A 23,008-nucleotide genomic window follows, 5' to 3' on the forward strand; every position below is an offset into this window, starting at 1 on the left:
AACACTTCAAATTTACTGATAAATAATGAGTTATCCCGACAATAGATCACGTTGGTTAATATGTGAAAAGTTTATTTTAGCTATATATTATTTAAAACTGTTAAAACTAAAAAAAGTTTTGCCTTATTTTCTTGTTCTTTATCCTGCTTAGATGGACTAGTAGTCAGTATACCTGGATGGATATGATACAAGCTACTCTAACCGGTTCTCAGGTGAAAGAAATACTGTTGTTAAATAGACAAATTTAACAACAGTTAGACAATTGTTAGACAAATAATAGAACAACAGACTCTTCTCAAAAAGTACTTGAAATATTAAATTGAATTCACATGTATTTAATGTTCATGTTCAAATGTAAAAGAATGTACTTTTTGGCTACAAAAAATCAAATGAAATGGTTTAATCCTGAATATGGATGTACTCAAAAGAAATTTTGGATTTTAAAAGTGGCAAAGTAGATTAATTGGTGTAACCTGTACTTAAGCATGAGTATAATTATTCACTTGAAATCATACCCATGATGACAGTACTATTTAATCACAGTAATGTGAGTATTTGTAACTTGTTACTTCCATATATAGATATGTGAATAACCATCCATCATTTTCTACACAGCTTTATCCAACTGAGCAATGGGTGAAGTAGAATAGAATTGGAATATTCAAAATGTAAGTTTTCCAACTCTAGGAGGATTTTGGGTTACCCAGAAAAGGCCAACACACAGGGAGAAAATGCAGTCTCCATACAAAAAAGGTCTCTAATCCTAATCCGGACTGGAACCTGAGTTCTAATTCCATTAATCAATTTGAACTTGCATTGATTACCACATCTTGTGTTCTGGTTGACTGGAAGTAGAAGAAATAACCTCATGAAAGTGTGTTTCATACATTGTGTTTGATAATTTTCCAATTTTGTTCCTATTTAAACGTTTTTAAAGCAAGTTTATGAAAAAGTTTCTTTTATTTGTGTTTCATCTTTGACTTTTGTAATTTTCTGTTAAGTATTTTTTAAGAATGAAAAAGCTTGAATGTTAACAATATACTAACATCTATCCTACTTCTGTAGTATGTGCTACAAAGCGTCAATAGTGAGCCTCTCCAAACTAAGTAAGAATTTGTCTTTGAAATTCTTCTTTTATCTTTTTAATGGTGAGTTTCATCACAAATCAAATACTGGTTATGTGTATTTCCATTGTGCTGTGTAATTTCATTTGGACAGCACTTCAGACTGCAGAAATGTGTTGCAGGTCGCAGATTCAATTTGTTGTAAATGTAAAGCGTTTATCCAAAAAAGGCAGAAACACGCACGCACGCACGCACGCACGCACACACACACACACACACACACACACACACACAAAGGCCTCTTTCTAGTGAGTACTGCTATTCTGGTTCCAGACTTCATACAGGTACATTGAGTCCAGTTCAGAACAGCGGGGTTACTTTCAACACATAGTCACACTCTCTGTGAACTGCATCGCCATGGTAACAGTGCCAAGATTGCTACAGCCTTACGGTCTTCAAAATTAGAAATAAATAAAGTAACATTCTAAGTAAAAATAAATGTTTTTTTTTTGGTTTAGTTTTTTTTGTCTTATTATTTGATTCTACATTCAGTCTCTTTTCCTGACTCTCTTCACTGTGCAGCCAACATGTTGGACACCATGCTCCTGAAGAACGGATGGAAGGGGGGATCAGAGCGGAGGACGGAGGAGAGCAGCAGCCCGGCCACCGTTTCTGCTGAGAATGTGCTTTGGTGCCATTGTTACAACCACTGCCGCGAGGACTCTGTCAACAACACTTGCATGTACGGTGGAATGCACTCACTACTGTACTCACGAACACATTCACTTCAAAGAAAATATTTTTGGAGTCTTATCCACCCTTGGAATAAACCGAGCTTCATTTTAGTTGTTAAACATGGCTTCACCTTAACATTTTCTACATTTATGACATATAAAGTTGTTTTTCTCTCTTCATATCAAAGATACCGCTCCTAAATATAGAACCTTAGTAGTCTAGAAACTGACTTTCTTTATTCTTTAAAAAGGCTGAACAACTGTATGACTCACTCCACATACATATAATTGTAAATATTTAGATTTATAACAATCTAAAAATCACATAAATTATAAAACTAATTTCATTCAGCAGTTTCTGTACATGGCTATTTGTCATCTCTAGACAATATAACTGGATTGATCATCATATTTTCATTGACCATAAGCTTTTGTCCATAAGTTTTGTTGGTCCACAGTTGGACCAACAAAACAGATTCAGTGAATGTGTTTGTACTTGTCACTGATCTATCATTATATATCATTGTCACTATTTAGTACAGCAAACACCAAATTGGACTATATCAGAGTTTCATATAGATTCTTTAACCCATTCAAATATGTAGTATGTAACTTTCTTTGATAACACCAAAGCTAAATCTTTCTCAGATATATAAAAGATTTATCATTCAATGGTTAAAGAAGCAGTATTCATTTAAGCGGTTCTGACTTTGGTGTTTTCTGTAGGACTGATGGCTTCTGCTTTACAATGATGAAGGAGGAGGAGGGGGGTCTTGCCATTCTGACTGCAGGCTGTTTGGGACGAGCCGGATCTGACTTTCAGTGCAGAGTAAGTCTACATTATGTGAATTTGTACAATTGAATTGCCTGGATGCATTACTTAAATTACAGACTGGCAACTCCTTTTGACCTCTTCATGACTGACTGTGACTGTTCTTGTTAGTTTTACTGAAAAATGGACATTTCCATTTATGTTTGTGATAGGACTCAGGGAACGCACGCTTGAGGAGAGCCATCGAGTGCTGCACGGGCCAGGACTTCTGCAACAGAGACCTACATCCCACTCTCCCTCCGCTCATGACGTCAGGTGAGACATGCAGACGTACATTTGTTCACACGATGAAATCCGGCCCCACTTTGAAGCGTGAGTGGCTTTTAGAGCTCGCTCATTCAGGCCACGCTGGGTCGCTGATGGGTAGTGACAGTTTAAACTGTTACAAACCACAGTGTGGTGCTGGAATGAAGTGGCACATGCTGCTCCGGGGAGGCAGAGAGAGAGAGAGAGAGAGAGAGGCAGGTGAAACGCAGCCTGCAGACTTGGCTTGTTCTCTCACCCTCTAATGAAAAGGACAGCCTCTCCCCAGGGCCTGCTTGAGTTTCTTGCCTGAGGACGGATGTGAGATATCTGTCCATCTGTCACGCCACAACACACCGACACACGCACACACACACACACACACACACACACACACACACACACACACACACACACACACACACACACACACACACACACACACACACACACACACACACACACACACACACACACACACACACACACACACACACACACACACACACACACACTCAGTTTTTTTCCTCCTCTTGCTCATTCTCTCACACTTGCAACTATGCTTTTACACAACCTCAAGTATGTCATTTTGACCTTCGTGTAAATGGTGACAAATTTATAAGGTCTATCAATGAGTAATGAGAAACTGTAACTGTTGTTCCTCCGATTGGATCCTCAAAAGGAGTTTCAGATATTGTCAAACAGGTCTATTAACAGAAGATGCTCACTATTATGAGAAGTAATATGTGCAGATTGCCACAACAAAATTTGAAAAGAAAAAGATAAAATTCTTTTAAACACCATCGTATTGAATAGTTTATTTTCACAACTCGTATCTTTATATATAAAACAGTAAAATCTAAACCGCGTGCAGCAGAAAACTCAACAACTATATTAAAAGCTGTTTTATTGTCGTGATTATACTCTTACAAGTTTGTACGTGTTCAGTGTGTTTGCTCATGATTTGCCATCTAAATAGATACATCTGGAATGGTCGGTGACCTAAAAGGTGTATCTATTCCTTCTCACATTAACTTCACAGTGACTTAATGTAGAGATTTTGTGTTATTTTCTGTCACTCCTTATTCCTCCCAAGAAGAACCTGCAGTGTTCAGGCTTTGTGTTTTGCTGGAGTGCAAATGTGTGTCTATGTATGTGCGTGCGTGCGTGCGTGCGTGCGTGCGTGTGTGTGTGTGTGTGTTTGATTGACAGGTCCAGGGCAGAAAGGCTAGAGCCCCAGAGCAGCGTTGGGCCTCTGGGGTTTCTGTTGCGATGTCAGTGTGACACCTGATATGTGGATTTCAGGAAGGGGATGTGATCGATAACAAACTGCAAAAAAAGGGAAAAAAAAAGAGGGGGTTGGGTGCAGGCTAGAATGTGAAGGAAAGAAGAGAAAATAACTTCCCTACCGATGAAAATTAGATAGATGTTTGAGGTGATTACAGTGAACAAATGACTGTCGCCACCTCTTCTCTAATTCTACTTTTACAGACCAAGATCTGTGTCCCTTCAAGTTGAAAACGTATGTAATTTGTACTTGCATGCTTGATATTTGTTTCAGATTATGTGGACCGCAGTATCCAGTACATGGCTCTCTTTATCTCAGTCACAGTTTGCATCATCATCCTTGCTGTGATCCTCGTCTTCTGCTACATCAGGTGGGGTGCTTGCCTCTTGCACTTTTTGAAATAAACACAATTTTTTGATATTAACTTGAATCACTGTGCCAGGTATAAGAGGCAAGAGTCACGGCCACGTTATAGTATCGATCTGGAGCAGGATGAGACCTACATCCCCCCTGGGGAATCTCTGAAAGACCTGATAGAGCACTCCCGAAGCATCGGGTCAGGCTCTGGGTCAGGACTCCCTCTGCTGGTAGGAAGAAGTCTTTACACACCTGCATGTTCACCACAGGTCCTGTCCACATAGCAGCGATACCACAGCATTGTCTTAAATAGAACAAGCAAAATAAAAATAAAATGAATCACATTAATTCTGTGCTAAATTAATTTATCAATGGCATTTTAACCATTGGAATGGCAACATTCAATTTCCAACAATGAATTTCAATACGCTGTTTACAATGTGAATAAAATTGTTTAAAAAGTTGTAATATTATTATTGATTACTTTGAATAACCTGTAATTTGTAAGGTCCAGCGTACCATCGCCAAGCAGATTCAGATGGTGAAGCAGATCGGAAAAGGCCGATATGGTGAAGTGTGGATGGGCAAATGGCGAGGGGAGAGAGTCGCTGTGAAGGTCTTCTTCACCACTGACGAGAAGAGCTGGTTCAGAGAGACTGAAATCTATCAGACCTTCCTGATGAGACATGATAATATACTGGGTAAGGCCACATACATGGAGTGTTATAAAGTGAATTGGACTGAGATGTCTGTCTTGGGGTGACTTCAAGGAAAAGGTCCGGGTTACTACGATTAGAGTTGATTTCTCAGATATGAAGAAATCAGACCGTATTTGCAGTTGTTCTGAAAGTAAAGTGTGGAACTCATTCCCAAGAAAAGGATGATGCTCTATCATTTATGCTCTCAAACATGTTATGGATGATGGGGAACTTCTCCGAACACCAACAAAAACAGGTTTCAATCATTTCTATAAGAAAATATAGGAGTTATTTAATGGAAGAAAATGAATTCAAAAGGGACAAGATGTAGTGTTAAGGTTGTGGCTAGGAGTCCAATGATTGGAATAAATATTGTAAAGTCAAAAAACAACTTCTGCTCAGAGAATGAATGGAAATAATGATTAAATTAATATAAAATATATCTTTTCACACAACAGGACATTTCATGGTTTCAAGCTCAGCTTCAACTCAAGTTCTGGTACTTCATTACATATTTGATCTGATGACGATTCAAATTGTTATCCTTCAACACAGTGAAAATGGTAGAAGTGTGTCACCAAGCATAAACTAGATGGACTAGAAAATGAGAGTAGCCAACTTCAAAATAAACGCTAAGCTTTCAGAATCAGCCAAACGTGGCCCGCGGGACCAGGTTGTTGTAGTGTGATGACCCCAGTAAACATAGTGGAAAGTCATGGTTGAGGTGAGATAAACGTGATATTAAGTATGCTGCCGGAGATTATTTAATCCATTAACTTTTACAAGGGAGGCATGCTCATCTCGTTCCCAAGGAATTGAAGCACCATCCCACCTGTCCACCCTTTCATCATTGCATTACTGGTCTCGATAATACTGAGGGTGGAGCAGAGTAGCGGATGGGTAATAAAACTGTTTCGGATTTCTGAAACAGTTTACAGAATGGTATGGTGATGTTGGTGATGAGCGTTGGATGAAACTGGTTTTGAAAGGAAGATTCATTTTAGAGCATATTTAAAGATCAGTATGTAGGTCCAGATTGGAATCTAAATATAATTTAATGAAAGCCATCACATCAACATTAGAGACCCGTTTAAAGATATGCTCATTTGCTTGTGGATGAATGTAGCTAGTATTGGAATGAGCAGATCTTATATTGAAGTAAAGAAAAAAAAAGGATTTGCTTCATGTAGTGCCGTGCCGAGCTCCTTTGTCACAGTGAATCAACAGTCCATGATGTGACGGTTGTAAAATTATAGAAAATTACTTTTCACAACAGAGCACAAATCAATATAATGTGAATGAAATCATCGGTGCTGTTTCCCACCCTGTTCCGCATTTCTCACCTCTCTCTTCACCGCCGTCTAATCCGCAGGATTCATCGCAGCCGACATTAAAGGAACAGGCTCGTGGACTCAGCTCTACCTCATTACAGACTACCATGAAAATGGATCCCTGTACGACTACCTCAAGTCCAACACGCTCGACGTCAACTCTCTGCTGAAACTGGCTTATTCCTCCATATCGGGCCTCTGCCATCTGCACACTGAGATCTATGGCACGAAGGGCAAACCAGCCATCGCACACAGAGACCTGAAGAGTAAAAACATCTTGGTGAAAAGAAACGGCTCATGTTGTATTGCAGACCTGGGACTCGCTGTCAAGTTTAAGAGGTATGACATGCATTCGGGTTTACAGCACTTATTTTATCGCATGGAACCTTGGAAATTTACTGGATCATGCCAACATTTCCCGAATTCCTTTTTGTTTCAGCGACACCAATGAAGTGGAAATCCCTCCGAACCTACGAGTTGGTACGAAGCGCTACATGCCACCTGAAGTGTTGGATGAGAGTCTAAACAGAAGCTACTTCCAGTCTTTTATAATGGCTGACATGTACAGTTTTGGGCTCATAATTTGGGAGATGGCCCGCCGGTGTCTCTCTGGAGGTGAGGCAGGGGACACAAAATAAAACAGAAAAAAATAATAATAAATCATAATTTGCATCATTTTATTCATGATTGTCACACTTTTCCCACAGGCATCGTGGAAGAGTATCAGCTGCCTTATCATGACCTCGTGTCTACCGATCCTTCGTATGAGGACATGAGAGAAGTCGTTTGCATTAAGAAACAAAGACCTTCCTTTGCTAATCGCTGGAGCAGTGATGAGGTGCGGTTTCCAACAGTGAAGTTTCTTCTATGATAAAAAGACAGCTTATAACTCATCAATGGATGGCAGAACTAAATTTTGACATGTAAGAATAGAATAGATAAGCTTACGGTACTGTAGAAGGTTTTAGATGTGTCAAAAAGCAACCTAATGCTTGATCATGTAATATAAACAAGAAGATTGATTGGTTGCAGATTTACTGTGCAGCAGTGGAGAACAATCCCAATAGCCAATCAGGAGTCCTGGAAGTTTCTAACAGAGGCGTCATTCACCTTCTTCTATCCATCGTCTATGTTGCTTTCTCCAGTTTCTCACTTTAACACCTCGACTGACCTCAAACTCCTGTTTAAGAGGAAACTGGAGTACCCTGAGAAATCACTAATGCAGCAATGTTTTAGACATCCATCCTGTTACTTTGGTTGAAATGATGGTCATGCTAAAAACTAATTACTGATTTATCTTCTGTTCATTCACTTTGCATAGTGTTAAGAACATATGAAAAGTGTTTTACTTGCAATATTTCACCTACAGCTTTTACACGCTTTACTGTAAATGCACCTTGAAGCCCTCATGTCCAATAGTCTACAACTGATAATTGACTCATTCAGCAGGCCATTTATCTCCCCTTGTGTGTATATGTGTGTTTTCAGTGTCTACGGCAGATGGGAAAGCTGATGTCGGAGTGCTGGGCTCACAACCCGGCCTCTCGCCTCACAGCCCTGAGGGTGAAGAAGACCTTGGCTAAGATGTTAGAGTCCCAGGATATCAAACTGTGAGAGAGAGAGAGTCAGGAGAGACGCTCTCGTCACCCAGAGACTTGTCATTGCCACTGGCACAGGCCATTTGTGCTGGCCAAGAGAAGAAAGGGAAAAAGAAGAGACAACAACAACAACAACAACAACAACAACAACAACCTGACAGGAAGGGTAATGCTAATGGACACCATGAAGTTAGACAGACAAAAAGCGAAAAACGTATTATGTCGGTGGAGAACTGGCTTTTCTTGTCTGAGCCGCATCCGTGTCAGACCAAAGGTTCAGGTTGTGCCGTCTGAGTGGAGGACTGAAATCTCTCTGAACAGTTCCAGACAGAGCACGCTGCCGCGCCGCTCCTCTAAAGCCATGTAGCAGTATTCGCAGGGCAGGCTTCTGTACTGTCACAGCTGCCGTTGTTTTCATTGTTTACTTTTGAGACGTGTACACTGCATGTTGTGGTATCACACTTGGCTGTAAACTGTTTTAGCAAGAGTTCACAGTCAAAGCCATTTATGGTGATTGTCATCCATCTAAATAAGCAAATCCATGCCCAGTGACCTCAATTGTTTATTATTATTAATTATTATTATTATTATTATTACAGAAGAAGTCTGAGTAAGTCTACTTTAAAGGAAAACATTTTTGCAGAATATATAGCATATACTCCATCAGCCATAGCATTATGACTGCTGACAGGTGAAATAAATAACCTGTTAGTAGAGACGACATACTGTATAAGGCAGCAATTATACATTTGATTTGTTAATAGTAGATTATTTGGCATTTGTAAGGATTTTGGTAAGTTTGGTGATTGTGATGGCTTGACAGATGAGTCAGAGAATCACCAAAACTGCAACTCTTGTGGGGTGTCCTCGGTCCACATTGGTCACTCGAAAGTCAAAGGTGGTCCAAGGAACTGGCAACACCATCATGGATGGACAAACTTATTGATGCATGTGGTCTAATGGAGGCCCCACCTCATTACAAGACTTAAAGGGTCTGCTGATCTTGGTGCCGGATACCACAGCACACCTTCAGATGTCCCGTGGAGCCCAGGCCTTGAAAGGTCTGGTAGGAAAAAGTGGGACCTGGACAATATTAAGTTATAATCTTATGGCTGATTGTTGTATTTCCTTTTGATACTGAGTTAAAATGTCTTTCAGGGCTCTACAGCTTAAGCCTTCCTCTTCTGTCAACTTGTATTAATTTGTACAGTTATTAAAAAATGTATTAATTATTGCCTTGCTAAATGTTAAAATGTTTTTTTGATCCGTGTACAGAACATGTCCCATCCACTCTGTCACTATGCTACGTGCCTTATTTAACCTGTACATATGTGATTAATGCCAGTGTGTGAGTGGTGCTGGATTACATTCCCTATTAAAATAACTATGTCTTCAAACTTTGTGTATGGTATTTATGCGTCTGCCCAAACTGTCTTATAACCCTCTGAAATCCATCTGACAGCAGGTGAAAGGCAGGATACACTCATGGATAGGATGCCAGTTGATAACAGGGCAAACGCAGAAAAAGTCAAAATCTCACAGCTATGCACTAAATCTAGAGACAATCATCCACTCAACAGGCATATATTTTTCAATAGTTGTCTTCAAATCCAAAGCTTGGTGGTTTGATCCTTCTCTCACCCTGTCCATGTGGCGCACACTTGCATGGCAGCCATCACAACTGGTGTGTGAGTGTATGTATGAATGGGTAAATGTGATCAACAGTGCAAAGGGCTTTTAAGTTTGAAATCTGCTATTCGAGTGACGTCTGTTAAGCACTGAGGGGAGGAAACCGAAGTACAACCGATCTTTATCATCAAAGAGCCATGCTACGGTTTCAATGTTGCATATAAATATAATTTATTATTAGTCTTAAAAATTCTTTCTTACACTTTGTACAATAACTTGACAGATGAAATGCAAGCTGTAGCGAGGAACATCATGAGTGTCAGATAACAGACGGGCTACATTCTCACTATACACAATAATAGTCATGAAGCTGAAGAAAAACTGGGGAATGCAATGGCGAGCCAATGGAGAATGTCGAGATTGTTTCAAAACGATGCAAAGTTTGCATAGACGGCTTGAGGCGAACTGGGACAACTGCCAATAAAATTGATTTGAACAATAACGAACAAAAAAATAATTGCAAGTCATCAAGAACCAACTGAGAGCACTCGGACATTTGCAAGTGCAGCTGCATCAAAGGAATGTTGCATTTACAGCGATCACAAATATTTTTATGCACAGATTCAGTGTCATCATAACATCGATGGCTTCTGTCATTAATGTACAAACATCAAAGTCTGAGTAAAAATCTCCGTCATCCTCTCAATGTTCAGCTCCGAACGCATGAGATGTCATTTACACGATCACCTTCTGGAGTACATTGAACATTTGGATGTCAATCATTTGGTAAAAAGCAGTTGTTTTTAAGTTGCATTGGTCCTACAAAAATATACTTGATTGATTCCCCTTTTTTTTTTTTTTTTTAAATAGCTTTTCCTCTATTCTCAGCCTGACATCTGTAGTGTAAATATTATCTCAAGCAACATACAAGTCATCAGATGGTGTGAAATTGTCTCAATGTGTCTCTGTCTGGGGGAAACACTTGTGTAAGAAGCCTGGTTAGAAATCAACAACAAAGTAAATCATAAATGCAACTCAATCAAAAAATAAAACACAATCATGTAAAAGAAGCACACATGATACAAAATCCAAAACATAAAATGATTAAAATATTAATAACAGTTAACAATAGCGACACTAAATTTGTAAAATGATTACATCATGGATTTGCTTGTGAACGTGGCGGATGGGGTAAATGTTTACCACATCCACCAGGTGGTGCTATGATACAGTTTAAAAGAAGAAAAAAACGAGCGGACACTGCAATGCATTCAAATAACAGGCAGAATAAAATACAAAACCAAAAATATATGTATAAATAGGCATAATATTAAATACTATGTTATCACAGAACACATACTTGTCCATGGAGTTGGCTTTGAGACTGGTTTTAGAGAGCGAGAGATGTTTTCTCTGACTCAAGTCTTCCTGTTTGGATCCTGTGACCTCTGATCGCATGTCACTAACTTGTATATTTGAAAGGATGCATCTTCCACATCCACAGAGTCCATCTGAATGACTGGAAAGCTGTTTCCAAGGAAACTAGAGCCAAAAATATCAAGTCGTTGTACCAGAGAGAGAAAGTGAGAGAGCGAGAAACAGCCAGAGAAAATGACTGGCAGAGCTTTTTGTTTACTCTCCAAGTTTTTACACCCTTTGTTGCCAATGTTTAACTGGGTCATGGCTGAGTAGACCTTGCTGTTCCTATCTTCTTTGAGTGTACACTCAGGCAGTGCCTCTGAGAGTATACGTGCATTTGTCACGTCGATGAGAAACGACTCTCCCGCTTTCGGGGCGTCCCCCACTTTCTCCTGTTTTCCTGTTGTGTCTTCTTCCTCCCTGGAATGTCACGCTCCCCGGTGGGCAGGTGTCAGTGCTCAGTCACAGCAGGAACAAGGCTGTCATGGCGCCCCATCTCCTCCAGTACCTGGGCAAGGCGACTGAGGTTGCCATCGGGGAAATGCTGGGCCTCCCACAAGTCGAGGATGACTCCTGTTGGACTCGATTTGGTGGCGAAGTAGTTGAGATACCTGAATGAAAGACGCAGGAAAAACACAGTGCGCCAGGAATCAGATTGTGAAGGTGGATGGTTCTCAAAGACAAATGAGATAAACCTGATTTGAAAGATGATATAGCATGAAAACACACATGGAAGCTGATCTACTGAGTTGTAAACAACACACACTATCCATTTAGTGTTTGCCTTAATGAAAAAGCAGGATCAGGTGTTTCTACCAGAATGAACAAAATACTGGGCAGGCTTGAGGCCAACAGATTTATTTACCACACTGAATGAGATTTACAACACCGAGAAGTAATTGCATTGTTTAAGATTGTGTCTGCGTTTAATGCATTTGAAAAGAAGGTGCAAATCAGCTTTGGCAGAGAAACTGTTGTTTTTGTGCTGAGAGGCATTTCCTCAGATAACTCCAACAGTTTTATGTGCAGAGGTGATATCAGACTATATTTTTCTATTGTTCTTATGTTGTTCTTCCTACTGTTGAGTTTCTGACAAATAATCACTTTGATGAAATTCTTAGTGTCTTTAATATGTTCTTAACTTACCCCACCAACAGTTCCAACTCCATGTTATTAAGCTTCATTTTGCTGTCACACACTCAAAGCGCTCATTGATGGACTACGTGCGTTGTCAATTGTGCCGTTATTCCAAGTTGATGATCCGTACACCAAAAGGGCAATCATGTAAATGGTGAATATACTTAAAGCCATTTCAGTTCTTTAGCAGTTTCGACGTGCTTTACACTGGTAGTCACATTCATCCAATCACCCACACTCACACAGTAACGGACAGGGCGAGATGGAACGCCAAATTTTGGATTAGAAAATCTACACAGATATCTTTGAACTCAAACAGCAGGCATTTTCATTTTTTTGTAGATAACAACCGTACTGCTTAGAGAGGATTAAGTATAGATGCCACTGAAAAATTGCACTGAAATACATGCTCACATCATTTTCTTCCTTTAAAAAAATTAAAATAAAATTCCCTTAAAGTTAACCAAGAAAACACATCTTCAAAAGTGACTCATCCAAACTATTGTAGCTGGGAGCTGAAGTCGATCCCAGCAGGTTATATTCTGGATAAATCGCCAGTCCCAATCACACATATTCAGATTCATAAAGTGGAAAACAAGCAAATTCCACACAGGATGGAGGATCTTGACCTGATGACAACAACAAAAAAATCTTCCTTTAAACAAAAAACATTTTCAAATAAATTCTTTCTCTCAAACCCACTTTTTTCTTTTCTTTTTTTTTTTTTTTTAAATAGACCTTTTTTTTTTTCCTGTTGTATTCACAAAATAAAAATGAACACTGGTGAGCTGCGTAGGGACTGTTGTGCTGTATGAATCATCACAGTTAGCTGTGAGTGAGAGGTCGATTCAAGCCTCTCGCCTGCACTCGCCTTCCTTCATGCCAGACTCCGTCAGTGGTCTCGTCAATCTGCAGCTGCTGCCTGTGATAAGGCCACCCTGCTGAGATGGGACCTTATAAATGGGCGCGAAGTGTACCTCCATCACACACACAAGTCTATCAAAAGACACGCGGGTGACGTTTTGAAAGCAAGAAGTGCCTTTCCATCTCTCTCTCTCTCGCTCTCTCTCTCTTCCTCCGTGGCTCAGTTCGCTCACAATTAATCTCAATTCAGCCGATGCTTATCGAAATGAATCATATTTCCAAAGAACAATCACAATCAAATTAAATATAGATTAGTTATCAACAGTTTTACTCCCCTTGAGGTCTTGATGTCAATGTTTAATGGAGATAATTGGAGGTTGCTTTTGGTGTGTTTGTTGGCTTCATTCACTCATTTGAAAAAAAAAGAAAAAAAAAAAAGGAGTAAAAGCCTGCAGACAACCTGTTCCTGCGGCCAGACGGCGATCACTGAGGGCCTGAACGTGAGTCATAGTCTCACTGCTCTCGTCTCTCAGGCTGCTCCGTTCGTCTACCCACCTGTCAAGGTTAAGCTTGTGGGCCAACATTCTCCAGTCATTGCCTCTGGTCTGCGGTGCGTCCAGGCTGCCACACAACTTCTGGCGGATGGAAACAGGGATGCGAAAGGCGTTTGGCCCCACCAGTGTTGTGATGTTACTAGCCGGATCCAGCAGAGACGTGTCGATGCTCTGGGAATCCTGCGAAACAAAGAACGGTCGGTATTAAAAGGGGACAAAAGACAAAAGACTGTAGTCCAGAAATTTTCCAGGCTGCAGGGCACTATGTGCATAAATTGCCATCTTACAAAATGAAACCTAATGGAGTTCAAATGGATCTTTAGCACACAAAGTTTCTTTTCCAGGTGCCTTAAAAGGGGGAATATCATTCGCTTTATCGCCATCCATTTACTGAGGCAAGCTGAGTGAATTTCAAGCATATTGCATCTGGAGAATTAAGTGCTGGAGGTCTGGCTACAGAAACTAGATCAAGACCGAGAGACAAATGAACCAAGGCCAGGCAGGGACACAGCTCTGCACTGCATGTACTGTAATTCATCTCATTATTGAGCACAATGCAGAGTGCCCCTCCATCCTTCAAGCTCTATTCTCCTGGCCAGATGGCCTTTGTAAAGCAAGTACAGCATGACTACAGGGTGATTATCCCCCCTCAGCTCCCCTCTTGTCTGCAATGGTCTGTCATAAGCAAGACTATATGAGAGCAGCGGGGTTGAGACTCCCCGTTTTCCACACTGACAGTTTTTGTGAACATTGCAGAAATAGAGGAGAGGAAGTCGAAGCGGCGGTGAATTCATTAAAGTGTCTCACACCGTGGGAAGTTGAGGAGAACAAGTGAATGAAGGTAATTGTTGCAGTGAAAGTGGAAAGGCTTCGAAACCCTTTTCAATACAGTGATTTTTTTGGAGCGCGATCCATTCAAGTACTAAACCTCACCTCTGACAATGTAGTGTCCAGCTGAAAAATCTGTCCTTCTCCTTCGACCTGGCGCACACAGATCTTGCAGGCCAGGTCCACCGTGCTGGTGGAGAAGCGTTCCAGTGTAAAACAGCAGTGGAGGTTCCTCTGTGAACCGATCCATACTTGCTGGAAGGAAAGCTCCTGCGGAGAGGCGATGAGGGCAGAGGAGTCATTCAGGTGTCCAAAACCACTTGATAATCTTTACGGCTTCTCCAGAAAGGTTGCTTTAGAAGTGTACCTGGTACTTGGCAAGTAGTTTGCTCTTCCACAACGTGTGTGGGACATCGTGGATGGAGAGTCTCAGGTTGTGGGTGCTGTCTTTAAAGCTGAGAGTCTTTGGTTCATCCAACAACTTCCCACCCATCTGCTTCTCCATCTGTAGGACCTCCTAAATTCACAAAACAGCACTTTGTCACTGTAGATCATGGTTAGTCAAAGTATTGGAGGATACACCTTTTCACAGAGGATGCACCAAAAGCATCTTCCTGACAAAGAGATTTCCTATTACTGCGTCTCTTTTAACCACACTTTGGAAACCACCGGTAAAGACATCATGCATACTGACATTTATTTGTTTTTATTGTTTTGAAAGGAAGAGGTGTGAAACAACATAGCAGAAATATCTTATGTCTGCACAGACACATTCTTTTTGTTCATCACATTTCACATGGGTTTTGTTTCTTCAGTTCCAGTTTACATTTTAGATCAATTATCAAGGTTTCAACATCATGAAAAATATCCCACTTTAATGTATGCTGAAATAAACACAAAGTATATGTGACATATGTCATGTTGTCTTCTAACATACAGTATACCGTAGAAGACACGTGGCGAAAACTTAAATAGGTAACCTAAGGCAGGAAGACATTCCTCATTTAAGGATTCATTCAGAAGAAATGATTCGAGCTGTTGGTTTGAAGAGGAGCAGCAGTCGAAACATTCATGAAAAACCTTTTATACTTTGAGTTTGTACTTTGCTATTACTTTAGTAAAATTCAATCAGTAAATCTACTTTTACCAATTTGACTCAATGTGCACGACTCTACTTTTATTTCATAGTAACGTGCACATCCTGCAACAACACTGCTCAAACTGAAATTTACAAATTGCTTTTATAGCACATTCATCCTCTGGGCTTTATGAACTTCAATCTCAACCTGACAGTCACAAACCAACTTCAATGTCCTTGCAGGAGGATGACTATCACTTCTCATTACCCGATCCCAGGCTTAATAACCGTGTTCAATATCCCCCCGCAGTACAATAATCCTTCCTTATCTTTCCTTCATGTAGGTGCGTGCAGGTAATAAACAGAATTGAGGTGATGAGACAACAGTGGAGTAGGGGATAACGGTGGCTTATTCTGTGCCGGTGCTGCCGTACTGTCTTTCCAGGAGCAGCAACGCAATTCAAATGCAAGCGCTTGTCTCCTGTTATTGTGACACTCCAAGACAAAGATTTCTCATTCTGCCTCCCACACCTCATCTGCTGGCTATGCCTACACACAAACAATTCCGTCATGATGTGGAAAAAAAGGAAGGCTCACAAGTATCATTAAATGCCTACAAAAGCATTTGACTTTTGCGATACAGCTTTATGCAAAAGGACAAAAGAAGGAGCACGCACATACGGCTCATTGCATATTTACCTTGAGTGCGTCCTGCGTGTCATCTAAGCAGTAAACTCTGATGTGATACTCCATGGCAGGGCATGTGACAGGCCCGAAGATGGCTAGTTTGAGGCGCTTGGTGGTGGCAGCGCTGAGGGACTGGCCCACGAGGCAGTAGGTACCCAGTGTTTCTGTCAGGATGTGGCAAGCCTCGTCATCCATCTGGATATAGCACGGCGTGGTGAAGTTTTCTTCTCCCACCACCACCACATCCTACAGCGTGGACAGCAGCAAAGAAAAGTGTGAGGGATAATGAGCTAAGAAAAATAGGCAAAAATTCCCAAGATGAATGTTTATGCAAGAGTAACAGAGTGAAAAGGCGGAAAGAAAATGGGGCCATGATTAATGGCATTTCACAGTAGACCCAAATTAATCTAAATGTCTTCATCGGCATGTTTTTATTTGACTCTTGAACCTTTTCTGAACCTAAGGCTGGTTGGTTGGTATATACAGAAACATGTATGCACACACACAGATCTAAGTTTTGAATCACAAAATAAATTATTATCTAATAATATCTAAGCTAAAACAGGAAATAACTTGAATTCCATTAAAAACTTCTCTATTTGAAAAACAAAAAAAGGGAAATCAATGCATTCAACCATGAATGAGTTAAATCTCTTGAATTTGTCAACTCTCCAGCTTCAGCACAGATCACTGTTACTGTCAGCTTGTTTGATCCTTTCACTGTAACTCAGAATAATCTTTCATAGAGCTTGATATTAGAAATAAACTAACCTAAAGAATATAGGAGTAGAAAGTACAGATAATAACTTTTCAAATGTAGAGACTAAAAATAAAAAAGTCATAAGATAAGCAAACACCGCATGAAATACTTTACCAGCCACTTCTGAATAGAAGACACAATCGAGCTTCCACAGAATTAGAATATGCCGGATTGTTGGCTTATTGCATATATTTGTTGTCTAAATCGCCCTTAAAGTAAAGGAAAAACTAAAAACTAAAAAGGCATGCCAAACCTTGATTCACGTTAAAATGTTTCTGCTGTATGTGCGAGAAGATCTACGTTTGATCCCTATAACCTCAGGTACACACAATTAAATGATATTCCCATTTATCAAAAAAAAAGAAAAAAAATCATTAAAATATCAGCACGCGCAGTAAATACTGTATTAACTCCATTCATCACCTGCCTAACCCTACCACTTGGTGAAATACCAGATTTCCCCCCACGGGTAGTGGAATGAGTGATTTTAAAGATGCTGCCTTGCTATGTGCTAGAAAACTGTTCCATTAGCTGACAAAAGAACATTTTATTAGGCATATCTTTAAAATGTTGACTAGTTGCGGGTGATTGCAATTTTACTTGGTCATTTGAGTCAATGAAGTCTGCTTTTTGGACATTATACCAAACATTACAGAGAGTGGAACCAGTTTGAGACGCTCAGTAAAAAGACCATAAATTGTTCCCCCACTAATAAGGGGTGTGGATTACACTGTCATGGGAAAGATTCGTTTTACGATAATGACAACGTCTAGTAGAATTAGTACAATTTTCCTAATTATGTTCTGTAAATCATGTTTCTACCAGAGCAAGGCACAAATAAATGAAGCCACTTCGAATGTTAGCTAAACATCAATTGATGGGACCTATTTTTATGTTTTGTGAGTTTGCATGTTTTATCTGTGCTTGGGTGGGTTTTTCTTTCAGGTACTGCTGCTTATTCCCCCCCCCCCCCCCCAGAGTTCAAAAACATGCATGTTAAGTTAATTAGCAATCCCACTTATGCATGTGAGTCTGGGGGCGATTTCCTGTCTTCCCGAGTTGCTCTGCCATAAACTGGAAGCCTCTTCGGATTGTACCATGACTTATGCCCAATGTGAGCCTGGATAATCTCCAGGCCCTGCAACGCTTCTCTGCGCATAAATGGCATAAAGAAGATAAATGACTGTATGGACTGATTAACAAGTCACATATTTTTCTTAATCTGTTTGCTAATTGGAAATTATTATCTAATTTGGCGATATGTTGCTTTTCTTCTCAGCTTCATGCTCGGTCCAGCCGCACTAAAACTGAATTGAATATAAATTAAACCCTAATGGATAACGTACAAATAAGGTCGTGGCTTGTTCACATTCACCGAGTCCCTTATAAATAACACTCAGCGTGTGCACTGCTAATGTTTGACACTCTGACATTGTGAATATGAGGTAATGGAAGTGTGAGTATCCGAGCCATTTGTAGCTGACCCCTGGAATAGCACTCATGCCAGGACATATTTCTGTTGCATTTAAACTGCCCGGTCAGCAGAGGCTGATGTGACCCTCTTTATTTGTATTGTTTGTCCTTTGAATCTTCCCTATGCTTTCTCTCCGTCACACCGTCTCTAATCCAAACACTGTGATGATGAGCACAGTGGTATTAATTCATCCTATTATGAGAGACAGCAGAGGAATTACAGCATTTTATTGTGAGCAAGGCCGTTTAACAGCAGTATTATGGCAGATCATTTGACTCTTTAACGGCTCCTGTGGGATGGCACTGGGGCTCCTTACTGAGGGATAATTGAAACGCACAGTGGAAGAGCGGGTTTCTGCTTCTTACATATGTGTGCATGCAAAAACAATCAAACATGCAAACACAGAGACTAATTTATTTACCGCGTGCATTCATCGCATGCATTTTTTCTTTTTTTTTTCTTTTGAGGCACTGAGGGATTTTTGTAGGAGAGTTACTGAAGCAGAAAGCCCCACATGTTCCTCATTATATGACCCGCTGTCTTCATCATCACCACAACAACATGTTTCCTCAATGACACGGTGTGAATTTGTGTATGCGCGCCTCAGTGGGGGAGGGTCGCAGCATCCCAGAAGCCAACAGAAATGATTATTCTCAATATAGCTGGCCGTGAATTACTTCTTTACAGGAGCTCATCTCTCCAGTTTCTGCTGCGGTGATGAATACGGAGTCTGACAGAGCACATCATATAAAACAATATTTCACTCATGCAGCACGGAGGTCGGCCTCAGCGGGGAAGGAAACTCATATAAAGGAAGCGGCCGTCACCTCGCATATTACCATCTGCATTCCTGACAGGTCAAAGATGTAATCAATAGTTATTTCAGTTATTTCTTCCTTAAAAATACTCAATTCACACAGAGCTTTATTGGAAGCCCCGGAGTAATTCGTCAATGTCAAAAAGGCAAGTGGGGCCAGTTGGGCAGTATTTTTTATTTTTTATTTTTTTCCCGGCTCCATAAGTCATGTCATCGCATCAGTATGAGAGATTGTGCAAAGAATTCCTGAAGATAATGTTATTCAAGGCACTATGCAATGATGAGCTGACAGCAGATCTTATTTTGAATATATGCTGATGGTAGACACTTGGCTTTTTTTCTTCCTGAAAGTGTTATTCTTTTTGATTTGTCTGTTTAGAAAATAAAGATTAAAGTCCAGTACAGTGTTATTCTCACTGCTTCGTGTTTTTATTACTCCATATTTTCCGAAAAAGGTGCAAACACAAAGCTTTTAAGAGTTCACTAAAAACCACACTGTACCAACAAAGTACTATTGACTGGTAAAAATAATGATGGCAATGACGGTCCGCAACAGGTTTTGTTATTTTGGGGGTATTTTTGGAAACTGAGATGACCACTGGTCCATTTTTTACTAGCTCACTCCTAACAAGCAGCTTTCATAATGTTGGTATAAAGTTTCGTTACCAAATGATGCCTTGGTAATTGGGCTGTTTCTGTGTCTATGTGTCTTTGTGATTGTGACTTCAAATGGAGGGAGAGGATAAAATCTTCACACCGCTGCCGACAGCAACCCAGGTTTTCGTCAGTACTTGTAATGATTCAGTCTGCAAGTATGAGGCTCCACAATTTCTGCATGCATGTGCACTTAACAACACATAAATAATGATAAGCTTTTGTTACCATACAAAAAAACTCAGAGGCTGAACTTCTATTGTAGTTTGCGGTGGGGTGGGGTGGGTGTCCTATATTCACACTGTACATCTATACTCACACTATACAGCTGCTCCTAGTCACTGGACTGTAAAACTGAAATCAAACTCAAATCTGAGAGGGACTAAACACACCCTGTCATTCATCTTAGTTTGAGGATTTTTCTGTGTTTTCACAGAAAAACTAGGAACAGAATTATATAACTTCAGCATGCGGCTGCTGGAAAAGATTTCCTGTGAGCTGAGCTGAGAAAAACACACAAGGAAAGATTTGATCCCTTTGATGTACTTCATATTACATGTTTTCACAATGTCTGTATGGTGGATGGAGTCCTACTGTGAATCTTAGTTCAGACACATGCTTTCTTAGTTTATTTTTCAACTTGACCACAACTTGACAACAAACACTCAAGTCCAGTGGATCACAGTGTCGCTGTGAATGGCACATCTCACCTCCCACTGGTTCTGTGGTGACTGGCTCTTCAGCTGGATCAGCCAGTCCTGTTGGCCGTCACACACAGCGCAGTGGTGCATGGTGATGATGAGGGGCCGAGTCAGCAGAGCACCAGGGGGCCCACAACTCACTATAGGGCTCAGCACCGTTTGGCCATCATCCACAGAGGGCCTGGAAGTGCACAGGAGACACACACACACACACACACACACACACACACACACACACACACACACACACACACACACACACACACACACACACACACACACACACACACACACACACACACACACACACACACACACACACACACACACACACACACACACACAGAGTTTAGTAACAACGTGACAGCCATCTCAGTCTATGTGACACTGCGGAGCTGAAAGGGGTAAACACAGCTCTCGGGCATCGTGGCAAGCGACGCCGTACCTCATGTTGTCCTTCCTCTGAACCGTCACGTACATCTCATACACTCTGCCCTGAGGAATGGCCCCTGCTGGAATTAACAGACTGACTCCTGCACACAAACAGACAAATAAAGGACGATATGCAGTGTAAGTTGTGATGTAAAGTACATAGTAATAACATCTAGGTATTGTTAAATGATAATCATGACTATGGCGACACTGATGGTTTTAATACACAGATCAGTAAGACCTCCGACAGGGGAAGTAAATTACACAGATTATTTACCATGGGACCAGTTGGTAGGTAAAATAAAAAAGGCGTCAAGTTAATATTTTGCCATCAAGGTTTATTTTTTAAAAATAGGCAAAAAATAGACTAGCAATCATTCAGATGTAGTCCTAAAGACTACAAGGTCTCTAAAGCTGTAGCTCCAGTGGGGGTGTTTCCAGGCTGCAGTGGTCAGTATATATTAAAAATGGTCCATAGAAAGTAGCCAAGGCTCCCTGAGGCACTTTGATGAACTTTCAGCTCTTAAAGAATCTTCAGCTAACATCTTAGTTTCAGATACCACAGCACACTTTCAGAGGTCTAGTGGAGTTTTTGCCCTAAAGTGTCTGAGCTGTTTAGGCAGCAAAAGTGAGCCTACACAATAAACAGAGTGGGTGGTCCTAATCTTATGACTGATGTGTGTCAAATTGTGTACGCACGTGTATAACTAGGTATGTGTACAACTAGGTATCAAGCTGGATTGCTAGGTAGACAGTGAGTAAGGAGAATGACACTGACGCGATGTAAAATAGCACACTGCAAAGTAAATAGTGTTTATTGCTGTAGTTCAACATATGAAAGTGAAATAAGAAGCTCTCCCTGCAAGCTTTAGGTAGTTAGGTAAGACGAACCATACAGAGGTAATATAAAATAGTGCATCGGAGCAAAAACCACACTAAGTAAATTCTTGTTATTACTCTATTTTTACATATTGAAGAAAAATATTATACCTAACATCATATTATGTGTAAGCAGCACATCTCAGTTCAGTGTGGGACCAGGGAAATGCATCTAAAGCCCCAGTGAAAAGTGATTATTATCATTTCTCTTCAAGAAAATATAATAATAATTGCCATGCCCCGCCGTTCCCACATATAAACACTATTGCACTTTATTGCCTTCTCCTATGGCATCAGGAAATGATGTGGCATTTCATTTCTAAAATCAATGATCTCTCCACTCTTCATAGCATTTCCATATTGCGGCAGACGGCATGATGCACATTTTTTCCATCCAAGATTGATTTGATATGATGCGCTGTCCCATGTGTTTTTGAGGAACCTATCCCTCAAATTCCCTATTGCGCACACACACAAACCCACTCACACACACACACACACACACACACACACACACACACACACACACACACACACACACACACACACACACACACACACACACACACACACACACACACACACACACACACACACACACACACACACACACACACACACACACACACACAAAACACTCAGTTTCTCTCTCTGGAGGGGGTTTCTCTGATAGCTCATTGATTTCCCATGTCCTTGTACTGAACTTTTCAAAAAGGTGACAGACAGCTTCTCCAGCTAGCTAGCAAGGCAATCACAACTCTGCCACGGGGACGTCTCGCACAGCATCACACTGCCTCGCAGCGAGGCTTCAAAGAGATGGGGGGGGGGGGGGGGGGGGGGGGAGCATTTTAAGATGCAAAATACTAAACAGCCACACTGACAGTGCCACAAAATATTTCATTACTCAGACGCACAAACAGATCAAGTATCAAAAGTGCCCTTTCCTTCTT

At 40.7% G+C, this 23,008-nt stretch overlaps 2 protein-coding genes across 3 annotated transcripts in view; one reads left to right on the forward strand and one right to left on the reverse strand.

Annotated features, from left to right (window-relative positions):
- The window catches only part of bmpr1bb (bone morphogenetic protein receptor, type IBb), a 52,281-nt gene extending 43,732 nt beyond the window's left edge, over nt 1-8,549 (forward strand). Inside the window, exons 5-14 of the mRNA XM_080476874.1 lie at nt 1,647-1,806; nt 2,525-2,627; nt 2,783-2,885; nt 4,435-4,531; nt 4,604-4,748; nt 5,027-5,219; nt 6,589-6,886; nt 6,987-7,162; nt 7,255-7,385; nt 8,036-8,549. Coding sequence (XP_080333000.1) covers nt 1,647-1,806; nt 2,525-2,627; nt 2,783-2,885; nt 4,435-4,531; nt 4,604-4,748; nt 5,027-5,219; nt 6,589-6,886; nt 6,987-7,162; nt 7,255-7,385; nt 8,036-8,161 — 1,532 coding nt within the window. The 3' untranslated portion in view covers nt 8,162-8,549. The remainder of the gene's footprint in view (nt 1-1,646; nt 1,807-2,524; nt 2,628-2,782; nt 2,886-4,434; nt 4,532-4,603; nt 4,749-5,026; nt 5,220-6,588; nt 6,887-6,986; nt 7,163-7,254; nt 7,386-8,035) is intronic.
- A 1,818-nt stretch (nt 8,550-10,367) lies between these two features.
- Nucleotides 10,368-23,008, reverse strand: part of unc5cb (unc-5 netrin receptor Cb) — a 119,203-nt gene continuing 106,562 nt past the window's right edge. For both annotated transcript variants that reach the window (XM_080477357.1, XM_080477356.1), the window contains 7 exons: nt 21,193-21,280; nt 20,757-20,928; nt 16,354-16,587; nt 14,944-15,093; nt 14,682-14,846; nt 13,750-13,928; nt 10,368-11,804 (listed from right to left, as the gene is read on the reverse strand). In XM_080477357.1, the coding sequence (XP_080333483.1) occupies nt 11,645-11,804; nt 13,750-13,928; nt 14,682-14,846; nt 14,944-15,093; nt 16,354-16,587; nt 20,757-20,928; nt 21,193-21,280 (1,148 nt within the window). In that variant the 3' untranslated portion in view covers nt 10,368-11,644. The remainder of the gene's footprint in view (nt 11,805-13,749; nt 13,929-14,681; nt 14,847-14,943; nt 15,094-16,353; nt 16,588-20,756; nt 20,929-21,192; nt 21,281-23,008) is intronic.

The sequence above is a fragment of the Lipophrys pholis genome (assembly GCF_963383615.2).
Source record: "Lipophrys pholis genome assembly, chromosome: 12".
Lineage (NCBI taxonomy): Eukaryota > Metazoa > Chordata > Actinopteri > Blenniiformes > Blenniidae > Lipophrys > Lipophrys pholis.